The sequence below is a fragment of the Elephas maximus genome, chromosome 13 (assembly GCF_024166365.1).
Source record: "Elephas maximus indicus isolate mEleMax1 chromosome 13, mEleMax1 primary haplotype, whole genome shotgun sequence".
NCBI lineage: Eukaryota > Metazoa > Chordata > Mammalia > Proboscidea > Elephantidae > Elephas > Elephas maximus.
In genome coordinates, this window is record NC_064831.1 from 92,959,761 (window position 1) to 92,973,966 (window position 14,206).

A 14,206-nucleotide genomic window follows, 5' to 3' on the forward strand; every position below is an offset into this window, starting at 1 on the left:
CTTAACCCTTCTCACCACCCAGGGACCAGTTTAAGGGAAAAGGGATTATTTTCAGGCCATGAGTGGAAGGCACAAGGGATCATGTCCAACAAATGAGGGGCTCGGGCCTTGGGTGGGTGTGGGGAAGGCGGGAAGGCATCCATCAGGGAGGGCGGTGGCCCGAGGCGCACAGGTGGGGAACCAAGCAGCGCAGCTCAGGGGGTATAGGTCCAGTTGCTTCACAGACACAACTGCCCAATATGCCGGGACACCACCAGGAACAAGGGAGCCAGTCCGGCCCTCAAGGGGCTCCCGTCTATAATCTAGTGACGGAGGCGTCACCCCATCACGTGATGACTACAACTGTGGTACCTCCTCGGGACGGGCACAGGTCGGTGTTAGAGTGGACGGCGGGTGGTGGGTGGGGGAGGGCTGCCATGGTCTGGGGGGCTGGGAAACAACCTTCCGGCTGTGGTCCTACAACGCGAGTCTGGTTAGCCATCCAAGCAGTACGGGAGAGAGTTCAGGGAACCACTTGCAGAGGCCCGAGGCCAGTGGGGGAACTGCCTCCTCCCTCCTCTATAAACCACAGCCCAGTGCGGCTGCAGGTTCCCTGAGGGGCGGGGAGGTGGCTGACAACGGCTGAGGCCAGGCTGCGGGGGGCCTGGGAGCCCAGTCTCAGGGCAGGGAAGCCCCTCGAGCTAGAAGTGGTCCTGGCAGCTGGATCACATCCCCCCCACACACCCGCCGTCCACTCGGATACCATCCTATATGCCCTTTCTTGTGGAGGTCCCACCCAAGATGGGCTGGAGGGAGAGAGGACCCTGGAGGCCACCAGGCACAGGAGGTCAGGGACTGAAGGGATCCCACAGCTACTGTGGAGCCGGAGCCTTGAAGAAGGGCCGGAGCAGCTTCCACAAACATGAGCTCGGTTATCAGGAGAGGAACAGACTTCCGCAGGAGCGGGGGCAGGGAAGGAAATGGTGAGCGTTAACTGTAACCAAGATGCTGGACAGACACCTCAGCTTGATGAAGCAATCACTCACGCTCTTCCCCAAATTCTGACTGCTATTACAATAAATAGGGGAGAATTTAAATCACTTTGTCATCGAGATGTATATTATGTCCTTCTTTACTGAAGAATAAAAATGTGCTCTTTCCCAAGGAAAACTAAACACTCCCCCAAAGTAAATGGCAATTAGGCTGAATTACAGCAATTCTTACTGGGAGCACAATGTCATTATCCTGGGACCTAACTGTCATTACACTGTAAATACCTCTCCCAGGAGTTTAGTTCTCGTCCACGAAAGCTCACTACCCTGGCATCAAAGATCTGACCTTGACCATTAGGTTATATAGCAACTGTGTGCGGTTCACCGTGCAGCTAGACCCAAGCTAAGCCCTGTGAAGGTCAGTGCGTGCAGCACCCTGAGGGCACTGATTAAAATGCAGATTCTGACTGACCCAGTGGGTCTCACCGGGCCCTGGAAGGTGGCTGGTATCAAGTGTTCTGGAAGGTCTTTGGACCTAGCTGGAAAACTACTGCTCTAGAGAATTCGGAGCCAACAAGCCAAGGGGGAACGACCAAAGTCAAAGGCACTAGGAAAAAAGAGGAAGAGGCACTTAGCTTCATCCCACCCCCAAACTGCGGGTCACATAAACATCTCCCTCAAGTCATGTGAGAAACTTTATGAATCAGCATTTAAGTTTTTTACTCCCCGAATGTGACACAATTCTTGAGCTAAAACAGGAATAATGAGACGAAATGTTTTGGAAAAGTACAATAGAAAAATACTGTTCACTGGTTTATTTTTCCAAAGGAGCAACAGGCTATTTACAAATAAGCAGATCTCCAATGGTGTATAGTAAAATGGCGATTCTATCACTGTTTGAAATCTAAATGAAAAAAAATTTATTAAGGCACATTTTATCTACGAGTTTAAAACAAAGTACTTGGGGGTCATGACAGATTCATTTTACTCTTGTCCCCCAAAACATGTGAGCACCAGAATTGTCAAAGAACACTTAATATTTAGTAAAACAGTAAGGAATGTAAAAATTAAGGGGGGGGGGTAATCATTTTCAAAAAGAAATCTTTGGAGATCAGTTTACTGCAAACCAAACATACTAAACAGTGAGTCACACTCCTGATACACATAAATACTAATAACTAACAGGTATTCGAAAATGGCAGAGCGCTACGCAATGGATATTAAATAAATTAAAGGTAGTTCAGAGAGAAAGGATAAAACAAAACAGTAATTAAAGAATGAAATAACCATCTCCACCAACATAACACAGACAGGATGAAGTGAACAAAATCAGATAACGTCTTCCCCCCAATGTTTTCATTAGGGTGCTTTGTTGTTTTTAAGTTTACATACATTAATTAGACTTATTACAATAATTCTGTGCCATTCTAAATATGAATATTTTACCCTTTAAAAAGAAGGGTCAGGAAGAGAGAAAAACACTAAATAAATCCTTCTGGAAATTGAATACCGGGTCCATTTAGGCCAAACAAATGACGCCGGGAACGGCCATCGACTGACCGCACAGCACCTTCCTCGCTCCCCTAGCTTTCCCAAGGACACGGCCACATTAAGCACAGTTTGGGGGAAATCATCAACTTTGCAAAGCCCTCCTGAAGGTGATGATACAACTATTACCTCATCGCCTTATTTTACGACTGGAACATCAAATGGCTTTTTTAAAAAATAAAAACCGTTGTAAAAAAGACAAAAGGTAGAATCTGTGCAGTGTTAACAGTCACGACAGAACATTTAGGAGAGTTACAGTGTTTTGTTACAATAATACTTTGCAGGAATGTTCACGTTTTCTGCCATAGAATCGTAGCAAAGGGGTTTGAGTGGGAATGTAAAAAAAAAAAGTTTGTTCATCGGGTACATTTCAAGTCGTAAGTAAGCAGGCCTGCTACGTAACGTTCAGCAAGAAGGTGTGTTCAAAGGCAAACACTGATCACATTTTTGTTCAAAAAGCTCAATCTTAAAGGAGTCCTTTGTAAGAAAACCACCTGTAAAATATATCCTTGTGTGGACTTAAAAAACGGGTCATACAAAAAATTTCTGAAAAATAAATTAGATAATTAAAAATGTCTTTTTCCAGCAGAGCTGGACGCTAGGCTGTCCTCACTGAGCCGTTATTATTGCTGCTTTTACTGTAACTTGGATCATTTTTCTCTAGCCACATTTCAGCCAGCTGCTGTGTGGACCCATATGTTGAGGCTTTGGACCCCAAGCACATTTTGTACTGCCTGGGGTCAAGATTGGGATCACAAAAGACAGGATGGTGGATGTGAACCACTCCTACTTCTTGGCTTCGAAACGTCTTCAAACCTGCCTGAACCACTTTGTTGAAAAGGTCCACATCCTCAAGCCCCCAGCCCTGGATGGAAACGTCAAAGCCGCCCACTCGGACAAGGTCGCCCTTATAAATACATGTAATGCCAAACCCATAGTTTCTCCAGAAGCCAGTTTTTTGAGTAAAGGCAAAATGGTTGTCACTGGGAACTTTCCCACTATAAACAATCTTTGGATCGTACTGGCTAAAGATGATTGGGAAGTATATTTGTTGGCCCAGAACTGTATTTGCTCGGCATCGTTGAAGGAATTCTGTGGTAAACACGAGGTCAACATCACAGAAGAAGAGCAAAGATTCATTATTAAACTGGGAAGATCCTACTTCAAGGGCTAGGGCTCTTGAAAATTCTCCAGACACAGGCAGGATCTGCATGTCAGCCTTAGGATACTTAACGCGATAATCTCTCATCAGTTCAACTTGTTTAGCCTTGTCAGGGTTGGAGTCTGAATTGAAAAGCAGAATAACAAGCTTGACATTCTGATTTGGAATGAGACATGTCTTTTCAAAGTTTCCCATGAATCTTGAAAACATATCAAAGCGTCCAGACAAAGGAATCAATATGTTTATCTTCTTCTCCTTGGGCTCTTTGTGCTCATTTCTCGATCCAGGGAGCTGAAATGGAACAAGCTTCTTCAGGGAATTTGACAGAAAGGATAAGGACCCAGATTCTTGGTTAATTTTGTTGGCCAGTTCCTTTGCGTCCAGCTCCTCGTGCTCCACAAACTGGATCTTGCTGAAAGTCTGCTGTAAATAGGCATGCCTCCTCACAGGGACTGTCATCTTCTTCCCTTTGTGCTTCTTATACAGAAGCAGCAGGTCTAGGATGTACTCGGCCCCGTACATGGGATTAACCCGGCGGTAGCCATACTGTATCTCCTTGAAGTCGATGATGCGTCCCCTGGTCTTGGCGTTGGCGTTGATCATTTCCATGACTTGCATGACGATGTCGTCCAAGGCTTCTCTCTGCGCGGAGTCCATTCCTCTTCGAGGGGGCTGACCATCCACAGCTGAATACAAGTATTTTCCAGTAAGAAACTCCCATTCCAAAATCTCCTCTCGCTGGTGAGGCTGAAACCTCATAAAAGAAGGAGGAATTCCTAGCTGGAGATCTTCTTTGTGAACCTCGGTGTTACTGTACTTGCTCATCAGGACAATTTCTCGGTGGAGCTGTATTGTGCGATGACGAAGCTCCGCTATTTTGCGACTGAGCATGTAGCTGTGAAGTCTGTACTGGTAGGGTGGGTTTTTGTTGGGGTGTAATGTGATGGCTCGGTGAATCTTACTGTTATGCAGATCTCTGATGTAGCCCTTTTTGTTTTGTTCATAATTCTCATAAAAAAGTTGCTGCATCTGTTAAGAAAACAAAAAGATTACCATTTTAGTATGATGTGACTGAATGTTCCTCTATTCTTATATTTCCTTATGTGCCTGCATATGTTAAAAATATACAGAAATATTAGACATCTAAGGGATCCACAGCACACAGAAGGCCAGATAAAGCCAAATGACAGCAGTCCAATGAGGTTAGAAGATTTACAAACTGCCTAAGGGAACAAAGCAAAACGAACACTGCCATCAAATCCATTCCGATTCACAGTGACCCTCTAGAGGCAGAGTACAACTGCCCAAAGGATTTCCAAGGAGCGGCTGGTGGATTCAAACTGTCAACCTTTTGGTTAACGGCCAAGCTCTTAACCACTGCACCACTAGGGCTCCTCAATGAATAGGACTTCATCAATAACCAGGGTTGACTACTACAAATCTGCAGGCAAAATGGAATTATGAAAAAGTTTTCCCATAAAGACAGACAGTAAACCTGAGACATTGCACCGAGCCTGTGAGAGAGGCCAAGTGTCATGGTTCCCTACTTGAAGACCGGCACCTTGCAGCTATCTGGAATAGCAGAGCCTGCAGGGCCCTTCGGTAGGAGTAAGCTGCATTCCCACGGAGCCAAAAGGAGAACTCCGGGATGAGGCCAGAGCACTGTCCTAGGGAGCTTCAGAGAAGGAAAACCAACCACAGGCACAGAGGCAAGGTAGTGGGGGCACGCACACTTTAAAAGCACTCTGGATGCCTGCTGGCTCTCCCTGGGCTCCGTGCACCACAGCAGATCCACTGTGCTGGGCAGTGTCTCTCCGGCAGCAGCACAGAGCTGGCGCAGGACTCAGGACTGCAGAGGCTCCTTATTTCCACTAGACTTGGCCGCTGCTCTTGGAACACACATTTTGGAGGTACATAAACTTGAGGTCCACCAGCCAAAATGCTCTCTTAACTTAGGAAGGGAATATACTAAATTCCTCAGAATATTTGAAAAATAAGGTTTACAAAGTGCACTGCAACGATGGATAAAATTTTGTGAAAAATATTTAGTAAAAGTAACATTTGAGGTAGGTATCTGATAAATTGGTCCTGTTTCTGTCATTTGTGGGTCACATCTTTGTTAAATACCAACTTTGATAAGAGTGGCTGTGGCTTTGGACTGATTAGTTTATTTGCCTTTGGACAGCTGCATTTCTGAGCCATTTGCAATGGTCATACAAATAGAAAATACAGATTAGCATTTTTAAGTCCCATTTTCTTTTTCTATATAATACTATATGCTACCAATTAACAGAAACAGTAAGAGTAAAAAGGAGGCAAATACTGCCAAAGAATCACTTGAAGGAAAAACGGGTGTGGCCTCTGATGCCTGCGAGGGTCTGTGCTGGGGCTGTACGCACCGTGGTGAGCTCAGGCATTCTCCTGGAACCATGGGTCTGACCTTCTGATAAACGTCAGCCAGCATCGGTCCCCCTCCGTTTGGACACCGGTGGGGTCTGTTCTTAGATTAGGAATGAGAATGGATTACAGCACCCTCAGAACTGGGAATACTGAAAACTACTCTCCATTCAGAATTCTGTTCTTGGCTGAACCAGTCACGGAGGAGGAAGAGAAGTGAGGAGAGGTGTTGTCAGATATTCAAGGACTCCAACTGATCTCGCATTCCTTCCTCCCCAGGAAGCTGTGGGACGATGTGCCCCTACCCCCTAAAATGAGGGAACACATCTGGAAGGAAGGTGACACAGGATCCTGGAAATGGGGGCTCCAACACAGAAGGAAGGAAAGGTGAGCCCCAGAAGACGAGCTCTGCCAGTGGGCTGAGGGGGCCGTTACTGCACATAACAAGGTGCGCAGCAGACAGCTGATGAGTTAAGAGAGTAGAGTCTTTAACCACAGAAAGTTATCAAGAAGTGGTTGAATGGCTTCACTGCAGAACAAAGCACTGGTAAGGGCTGGCCACAAGATACGTGGTACGTAACACAGGAACAAGCCTAGGTCCCTCTGACCAGGGTATATTTAAACATGAAAATCAGCAGGGCATTTTGAAGGAAAAGATAAACCCCTCCAGACAAACGATGTAGTTGTCATTTGCTTTTACTCCCTAGAAGCCCAAATACATGAGCACACACTTTCTTCTTGGCTATCAGAACCCCACACACTGCGGCGGGGGGGCCTCCAGTGGCAGCTCTGAGTGGATGGTGTTCTTTGCCTAACTAATTCCTTCTTCCATACCTGCAAGGACGCCGTGTCCCCAAACATTTTCAGGAATACATTTATCAACATATTTTAGAGGCTGTCTCTAGCCATTCATTTCACAGTGACTGAGGTCCAGGCAAGCTTTATCAGAAATGCAGAGCGTGCTCAAGGCGTAAACATGAAGAAAAAAATTACTGAGTAACACGCTTGCGGAAGCCTTAAAATCCGTGAACCATTATAGACTGAGAATTTTTGTTGTAGGTACCTTCTGGCTAAACTCCAAAAGTTTGACTGAAGGGAATGTTATGCTGTGCTCAATTTTTCTTTTTTTAAATAAAGAGGAAATCTGTTGCAAGGCCAAAGTCTGTGTGTATATGTGCTGGGGTGGGGAGCCCTGGAGAAAGTGAACTTAAAGTCAAGCGTATGTCCAGTCTGGCTGGTAGCCCTAACAGACCGGACCTACTTAGTGCACTCACTAATACTGTTACAATACGGAAGGAACGGGTGTGAACTTATACAAAGAAGCCACTCACATGACAGACTGGTGGGCACACATACCTGTACTGATTTTTAAGAAAAATCTAAATAAGTATCAGTCAAATGGCTCCCGTTCTTAGTGAGGCGAGCGCTGGCTTCAGTGACAGGTGAGGAGACCGTCTGACATGGAGGACAGTGTACCTCCATGTTCAGGGCACTGATGGGGACACTGAGGCCCCACCCAAACCTGCTGCCAGCGGCACCTTGTAGTCAGTTAACACACTCCTCAACTTTTCTACCAACCCTTATTGAAAATGGCTTTGGTGTAGAAGCTGGGAACCATCTACTCTCAATGCAGTGCGGTGGGAGATGAAGAAGAAGAAATCAAATATACTCTTCAAATTTCAGGGGGAAACTTTTTGAGAGAAATGTGTTACAATTCCCTTTTGAAATTAAGAACATAGAATATAAAGTATAATTCAAAGCAAAATTTCGGTCAGCTATTAAGGCCAGGTCTGGGGAAAATCTGGACAGCATGAAGGAAATGGAGGCAGAAGGAAAGTAGCAAGAAGTGAAGGCTGGGCGTCTGACCCTGGTCCTCAGACTCTGTCCTCACCCCATCGCCTGGCCTCCGGCGCCCAGCACCCCAAACCCCCAGGGCCAGCCCCCTAGATCTGACTAAGCAATCAGTAGCCCTCCTGAGTGCCTTCTACCCTTTCCGCTGTAATCCCACGTGAGCCATCTTTCCCACCAATCACATTAAGCCATCACAGGGCTTTTGGATCCAGTTTCGCCTCTGCAGCATTTCAGACATCCGGATTTGATTTTGGAGTCCCTTGTAAAGTTCTCCTCAAATCATCTTTTTTCTTTGTTTGTGTTTACCTTGACAAATTTCCAGTTTCTCTGCTGATATCTGGGTTATATTCCCTATTATCTTTCTTTAAAGATGTCTGGATGCATTTAAGAAGGCATGTGCAGGTGAAATGAAATTGAACCATTTTGTTCTTAAGCAATTCAGTGAGAAAGGCTGGAACATTAAGCTGAATACCTATACCTTCTATCCATTTCCCCCCTTCCTTCCTTTTATGGCTAATTCACTGCTTACCACATCGTACCCACGAAACAGGTAAGCTGCCCTCCTATCAACAAATTCATTCAATTTCCTGGAGTCAATGGAACTGAGGTCCTCAAATCCTTAAGAGGTATAATCACATGACTAAATCGTGTAGCAATTTCCTGGTAATAGAAATAAAACTACTATTCCTCTGGAAGAAAGTTTAGAGTACAACAATTTAAAGAATAAAGCCTAAGAAACAAGACTGTATGGACACATTTATTGCTTTTACACTACTGATGAGTTGTAAGACCTTGGACAAAACCCATAAACCAAATCCACGGCCATCGAGTCATTTCTGACTCACAGCCACCCTACAGGACAGGGCAGAACTGCCCCCATAGGGTTTCCAAGGAGCGCCTGGTAGATCTGAACTGCCAGCCTTTTGGTTACAGCGGTAGCACTTAACCACCATGCCACCACGGTTTCCGACCTCGGACAAGTCACTTAAATTCATTGGGTCTCGAGTTTTCTCTATGAAATGACTATTATACCGGAGGTTCTTTCAAGGTTGAAATATTCTACAATCTTATGTGACCACTTTAGAACCAGCCACAGGTACTCTAAAGTCATGAAGTGATGTTATTCTACCCACCCACTCCTGAGGTGGCTGGAGTTACAGCACTGGAGTGTTACCTGATCCTACCTTCACTGAGTACAACTGTATGGGGGCACCGAGGGGTAGTAACACATCCTTATTAACTGTTTCCATCCTAGCAAAACAAGCCTCCAATTCTGCTATAAAATAAGAAGCGCTAGGAATATGAGGTTCCTGACAGCTCATTTTAGTAACTCCAGAGGTAACAAATGTGCATTGACTTTCTCATGAAGAAAAATATTTCAAATAGTACTAAGTTTAGAGTTAAGAGGATTTTGTTTTTATCATGTAGTTTAATAATCTACAATTTGGCCCATTATTTAGAAGAATATTATAAAATGGAGTGTTAAAAGGCACTGCAGAAGGGAACACAAGTAAATGCGTAGGACTATTTTACAGTCATAGGGCTAGTCTTTGCTAAATAGAAACTCGCTGCAGAAAAACTTGTTAAGAGGCCTACAGCAGTGTCTATCAAATTTAATTTCCAGTGTCTATCAAACAGCTCTTGCCCGTTGTTCTAAATGTACCCTCCATTATCTCTGACTCTGGACAAGCCTCTTCCCTTACCGTAAACTGTTTCAGGACTCTGAATCATACTATATTCAGTCTGAGAGGGGCTAATACCAAGGTCATGCTATTCCCAGGAACTTCTAAGCCCAGCTGGAAACAACAATCATCTTACCCCCATTTAATCTCCAGTTAACAAATACTGTATCCGGTCTTCATTAGCAACTGGGCATCCTGTCGCCTGCAGTGAAAGCCGACTCCTCATTAAATCACGGTTTTTCCCTTAATTGTTTACATCCCCTTCCTTCATTAAAGACACATTTCAGCCACATCAATAGACTATCACTGCTCTGGACTGACGGCTATTTCTAATTTTAATTTAGGAAGTGTTTCAATTCATTGCAGAGATTGGTTTTTATCCTTTTGTCTTGAAAACTGGTCAAAAGACAATATGGGGTGTCTAAATGTCAACAGGAATCCCTGGGTGGTGCAAACGATTAACGTGCTAGGCTGCTAACCAAAAGATCAGAGGTTTGAGTTCACCCAGAGGTACCTTGGAAGAAATGCCTGGTGATCTACTTCTGAAAAATCAGCCATTGGAAACCCTATGGAGCTCACCTCTACTCTGACACACATGGGGTCGCCGTGAGTCACAGTCAACTCAACAGCACCTGTTTTTGTATTTTGAATTCAGGAGACCATAACTGATGATAGTTTCAACAGCCAGTCACAGGTCTTTAAATATTTAAATTAACACTGTCGTACGGATGAGGTTTCCAGCTAATTCACTGTCCAAGGTAAGACCTTGAAAGAGGAGGGTCTGTTAATAATTAGGCCAAGATGACCGGCATAAACCGGGACTGTCTCGGGTTCTCAGCACCTATTGTTACCCATACGACAGTATTAAGGCTCTCCTGATTAGTTTTCATGCAATCTTCATACCATTCAGTTCAAGGATTAGACACGTTGTATTGCAAGGACTCCATTCAAAAAAGAAAAATTTTCATGGGAATTAAACTGGAATTCTAGTGGTAAAAGGTGAGAACTGTATGACAGTCCCTTGACCGGTCAGTGTCAAATTCTGAAATCTAAACAGTTTTTGTATCCGTAAGTCAATTCTATTTCAAAAAAAACTGAGAGGTGGCACAGCCGATTATTGTAGTTGCTGTCAATAAGTTATACACCTCTAGAAAGCTGACTGGCAAAGTTGTGTGACAGATATATTTACAACAACAACAGTAACAAAGTGGCTGCCGAGGCTGCTTATGCACAGCTGAACACCTCATGGGGTTTGGTTCCTTGGTTTGGAGATTTAGGGTCATGCTTTCATGGGACATTCTAGTTAACTGGCCTAATGACGTGTTGAGTGCGCTTCTGTTCTACTGCCAGGTTAGCTGGGTAGTGCTTGGGGTCTTAAAAGCTTGCAAGCAGCCATCCAAGGCATAACAATTGGTTCTCATTCACCTGGAGCAACAAGAGAAAGGAGAGTCAGGAAAAGGAGGAGGAAATGGAAAATATGGCTAACTGCTTCCACAAACAACTGCCCTCTTTATGCCATGAGACCAGGAGAACTGCATGGAGCCCAGCTACCATTACTGAACATTCTGATCAAAGATTCATAGAAGAATTCTGATCAAAAGGGGACAATGCAGAACAGAACTTCAAATTCTCATGGACTCTAGACTTTCTGGAGCCATGGAGGGTAGATGAACCCCTGGAACTACTGCCCTGAGATAATCTTTAAACCTTAAACCAAAAATATCCCCTGAAGTCATCTTAAAACCAAACAATAATTTAGCTTAACTGGTAAAAAAAATTTTGCCTTGAACCTTATGCTCTTTTAAAAACTATATGGGACCAAGCTGACAACAACAACTTGAAAGACTGGATTGGAACCTTAGGAGGCAGTGAGTTTATATTAATGAGGGAGGAACAACTCATTAATTTTACACGTATAAAATGTTGGACTGCTTATGTTTTGCATAACTTTTTTGCAAACTTGGAAAAAATTTGAGAAATATGTTTGGCAAAGTAAAACAAAAAATGTTGGCAGAAATTTAAGACTTCTACGATGACAGTGAAGTGATAAGCTGAGAGCAACAGATTTTGCAAGTGGCATTATTTGGTTTGAATAATCAACAACCACAATAGGAGGCAGAGAGCCCTCACCTGCGATCAAAGACCTGTATCTAAATTCCAATCTGTGCTCTTTACTAATGGCCAGACCTTGGAGGAGCTACTTAAGCTCTCCAAACCAAAAAACCCAAAACCTATTGCCGTGGAGTCGATTCTGACTCATAGCGACCCTACAGGACAGAGCAGAATTGTGCCATAGTTACCAAGGAGCGCCTGGGGGATTCAAACCTTTGGTTAGCAGCAGTTGCCCTTCACCACTGTGCCACCAGGGTTTTCACATCATCTCTAAAAAAAAAAAAAAAACTAGTTCCATCGAGTCGTGATACTTATAATACCTAACACAATGTAAATGCTACAATGCTTACACTTAACACTTAATGCTTCCTCAGTCTTTGCGAGCACTGTGTCAGGAACCAGAGGGACCATTTTGCTGCTGTAGGGGCAGTGCCAACACTTAAAGGAATTTCAGCATCTTTCGTGCAACTGCTTGATTCATTCTTAGCGCCCTTACGGCCCACTCTGACAACCGACATGCTGCTTTCCAAAAGAGCTAAGATTTTTATTTTCTCATCGAGAGAGAGCACTTTATGCTTTTACCCTGTGAAGGATGCTTTTACTACTCCATTGCTTTTTAGGATATATTTTTTTTTTCCACAGGAACAAACGGCACACAAGACACAAGTGGAGAACAAGACACGAGGCTCTGTGAAATGGCGGGAGCTACAGCAGGGGGGCGTACACACCACTTTGTTTGCATGGATTCAGCGGAGTGCTCCATGGGCAGCAAATTCAACTTTTGCTTTTTGGAACCTTATTTTTCCCCTCGAATACTTTCGATCTGTGGTTGGTCAAACCCGTGGATACAGAGGGCCGACTGTATCTTCTTCAAAAAACAACTCCTAAAGACTCCAACAGTGTATAGGTGATGAGGGCCTAACTTGTATGAACAGCCCACTGGGCGGGTCCTACAGATGCGGTCTGCAGAAAGGACGTGTCCACGAGGACAAGGAGTAAGGGGACAGGCGCAGGCTCCAGCCCAACCACCACCCACCCAGGGCCTGTGAGGGCAGCAGCTACTTTAGACAGCCAACAGTACGTGCAGGTGGCTTCCTGCACTTAAAACCCGGGCTGCCAGCATTCTGTAAGGTACGCAGGGCTGAGTGTGTCTACAGAGAGGGGAAGGGTATAAGGTGCAGTTTTAGAAGTCCTGGGTTTTCAGCACTACCCCTGGGGGGTTAAGCGACGTATGTCTGTTATCTTCTCTGGTCAACGTAAGTATGAGGGGACCTTACTTCACAAAGACCACACAGAGGCATGAGTCTTAAATTTTTTTTTTCTTTCACAAACGATCGTAAGAAAAACTTTGCTGGGGAAGGGTATTGGGGGGGAGAAAAGGGAGTGGTGTTTTGGGGGAAGGATTATTAACACTTTAAATTCTACACTCTCAGATTTCCAGAGAAGTCATGCCAATAAACCTTTTCGAAACATAGGCAATGTATAAGAAAGAAAATCTTCAAATTATTTGTGTTAAGTCATTCCTAGGAGAAAACTATTAGCTGATTCCTTTTCTCTCACTTGTGCTTTATAATCAATTCATTCATTCCCTCATTCATTCACCCCATCTACTTATTCTCTATCCTGTGCAAAACAAAAGCTCTAGAGGAATACATAAAATATACCAACTTTCAAATCCTCTGTGGAAAGAAGCAGGTGGAAATAAAATGTAAATAATTAACAATTCACAATGACAATTTTCTTTAAGACACAAAACTAGACTAAAAATCCTTATATAAAAAGGGGAAGGAAGAAGTATCTTTTGCTCATCTGACCGTTTTACTGTAAGACACCATGCTTCTCTCTCCACACACATGCACACACACAATCATTTAACCCTCACAACTGTGAATTCTTTGAGGGCAAACCTGTTTTATTCTCAATGCCTAGCACAATTAATTGCCCAGTAAGTACCTGCTGGATAAATGAATAGATATTACTTCTCCCATTTTACAGATGAGGACAGTAAGTCAGGCTGATTATTGGTAATAAAGTGGTTCTCGTCAATACTTAAACAACACTTTTAAAGAAAAGCACTGCCCGCCCTGAACAAACAGAAGAGCTGACACCCCGGAGGAGAGGGTGCAAACTCAGCACAGGACCTGAGCCCACCCATAAAGAACCTCCAGCTGCCACCTGAAATCCCAGCAGCCCGTGCGGACCGGCAAGCAGACCAGCCAAAGGCAAAAGAGACAAACCCTGTCAACAACTTCTGTCTCCCTCCCTGGCTCTAAAGGACCAGCAACAGAGCTCAGAGAAGAGGACTTTAGAACACAGGCAGCTGACATCCTCAGAGAGGTGCAGGAGGGAAGGCACCCTTCTAAGAGGATCCACGAGAGTTCTTGGAAGTTACACTAACCGTCCCTAGGAGCCATCCACTTTCTCCTCTAGTCTCAGGTTTCTTGAAGGCAGGTATCATGTATTATTTCTCTGGCCCCAATATG

General features: G+C 44.3%; 1 protein-coding gene across 1 annotated transcript in view; it reads right to left on the reverse strand.

Annotated features, from left to right (window-relative positions):
* Positions 1–1,771: 1,771 nt before the first annotated feature.
* Positions 1,772–14,206, reverse strand: part of CHSY1 (chondroitin sulfate synthase 1) — a 79,554-nt gene continuing 67,119 nt past the window's right edge. The window contains exon 3 of the mRNA XM_049906077.1: positions 1,772–4,710. Coding sequence (XP_049762034.1) covers positions 3,118–4,710 — 1,593 coding nt within the window. The 3' untranslated portion in view covers positions 1,772–3,117. The remainder of the gene's footprint in view (positions 4,711–14,206) is intronic.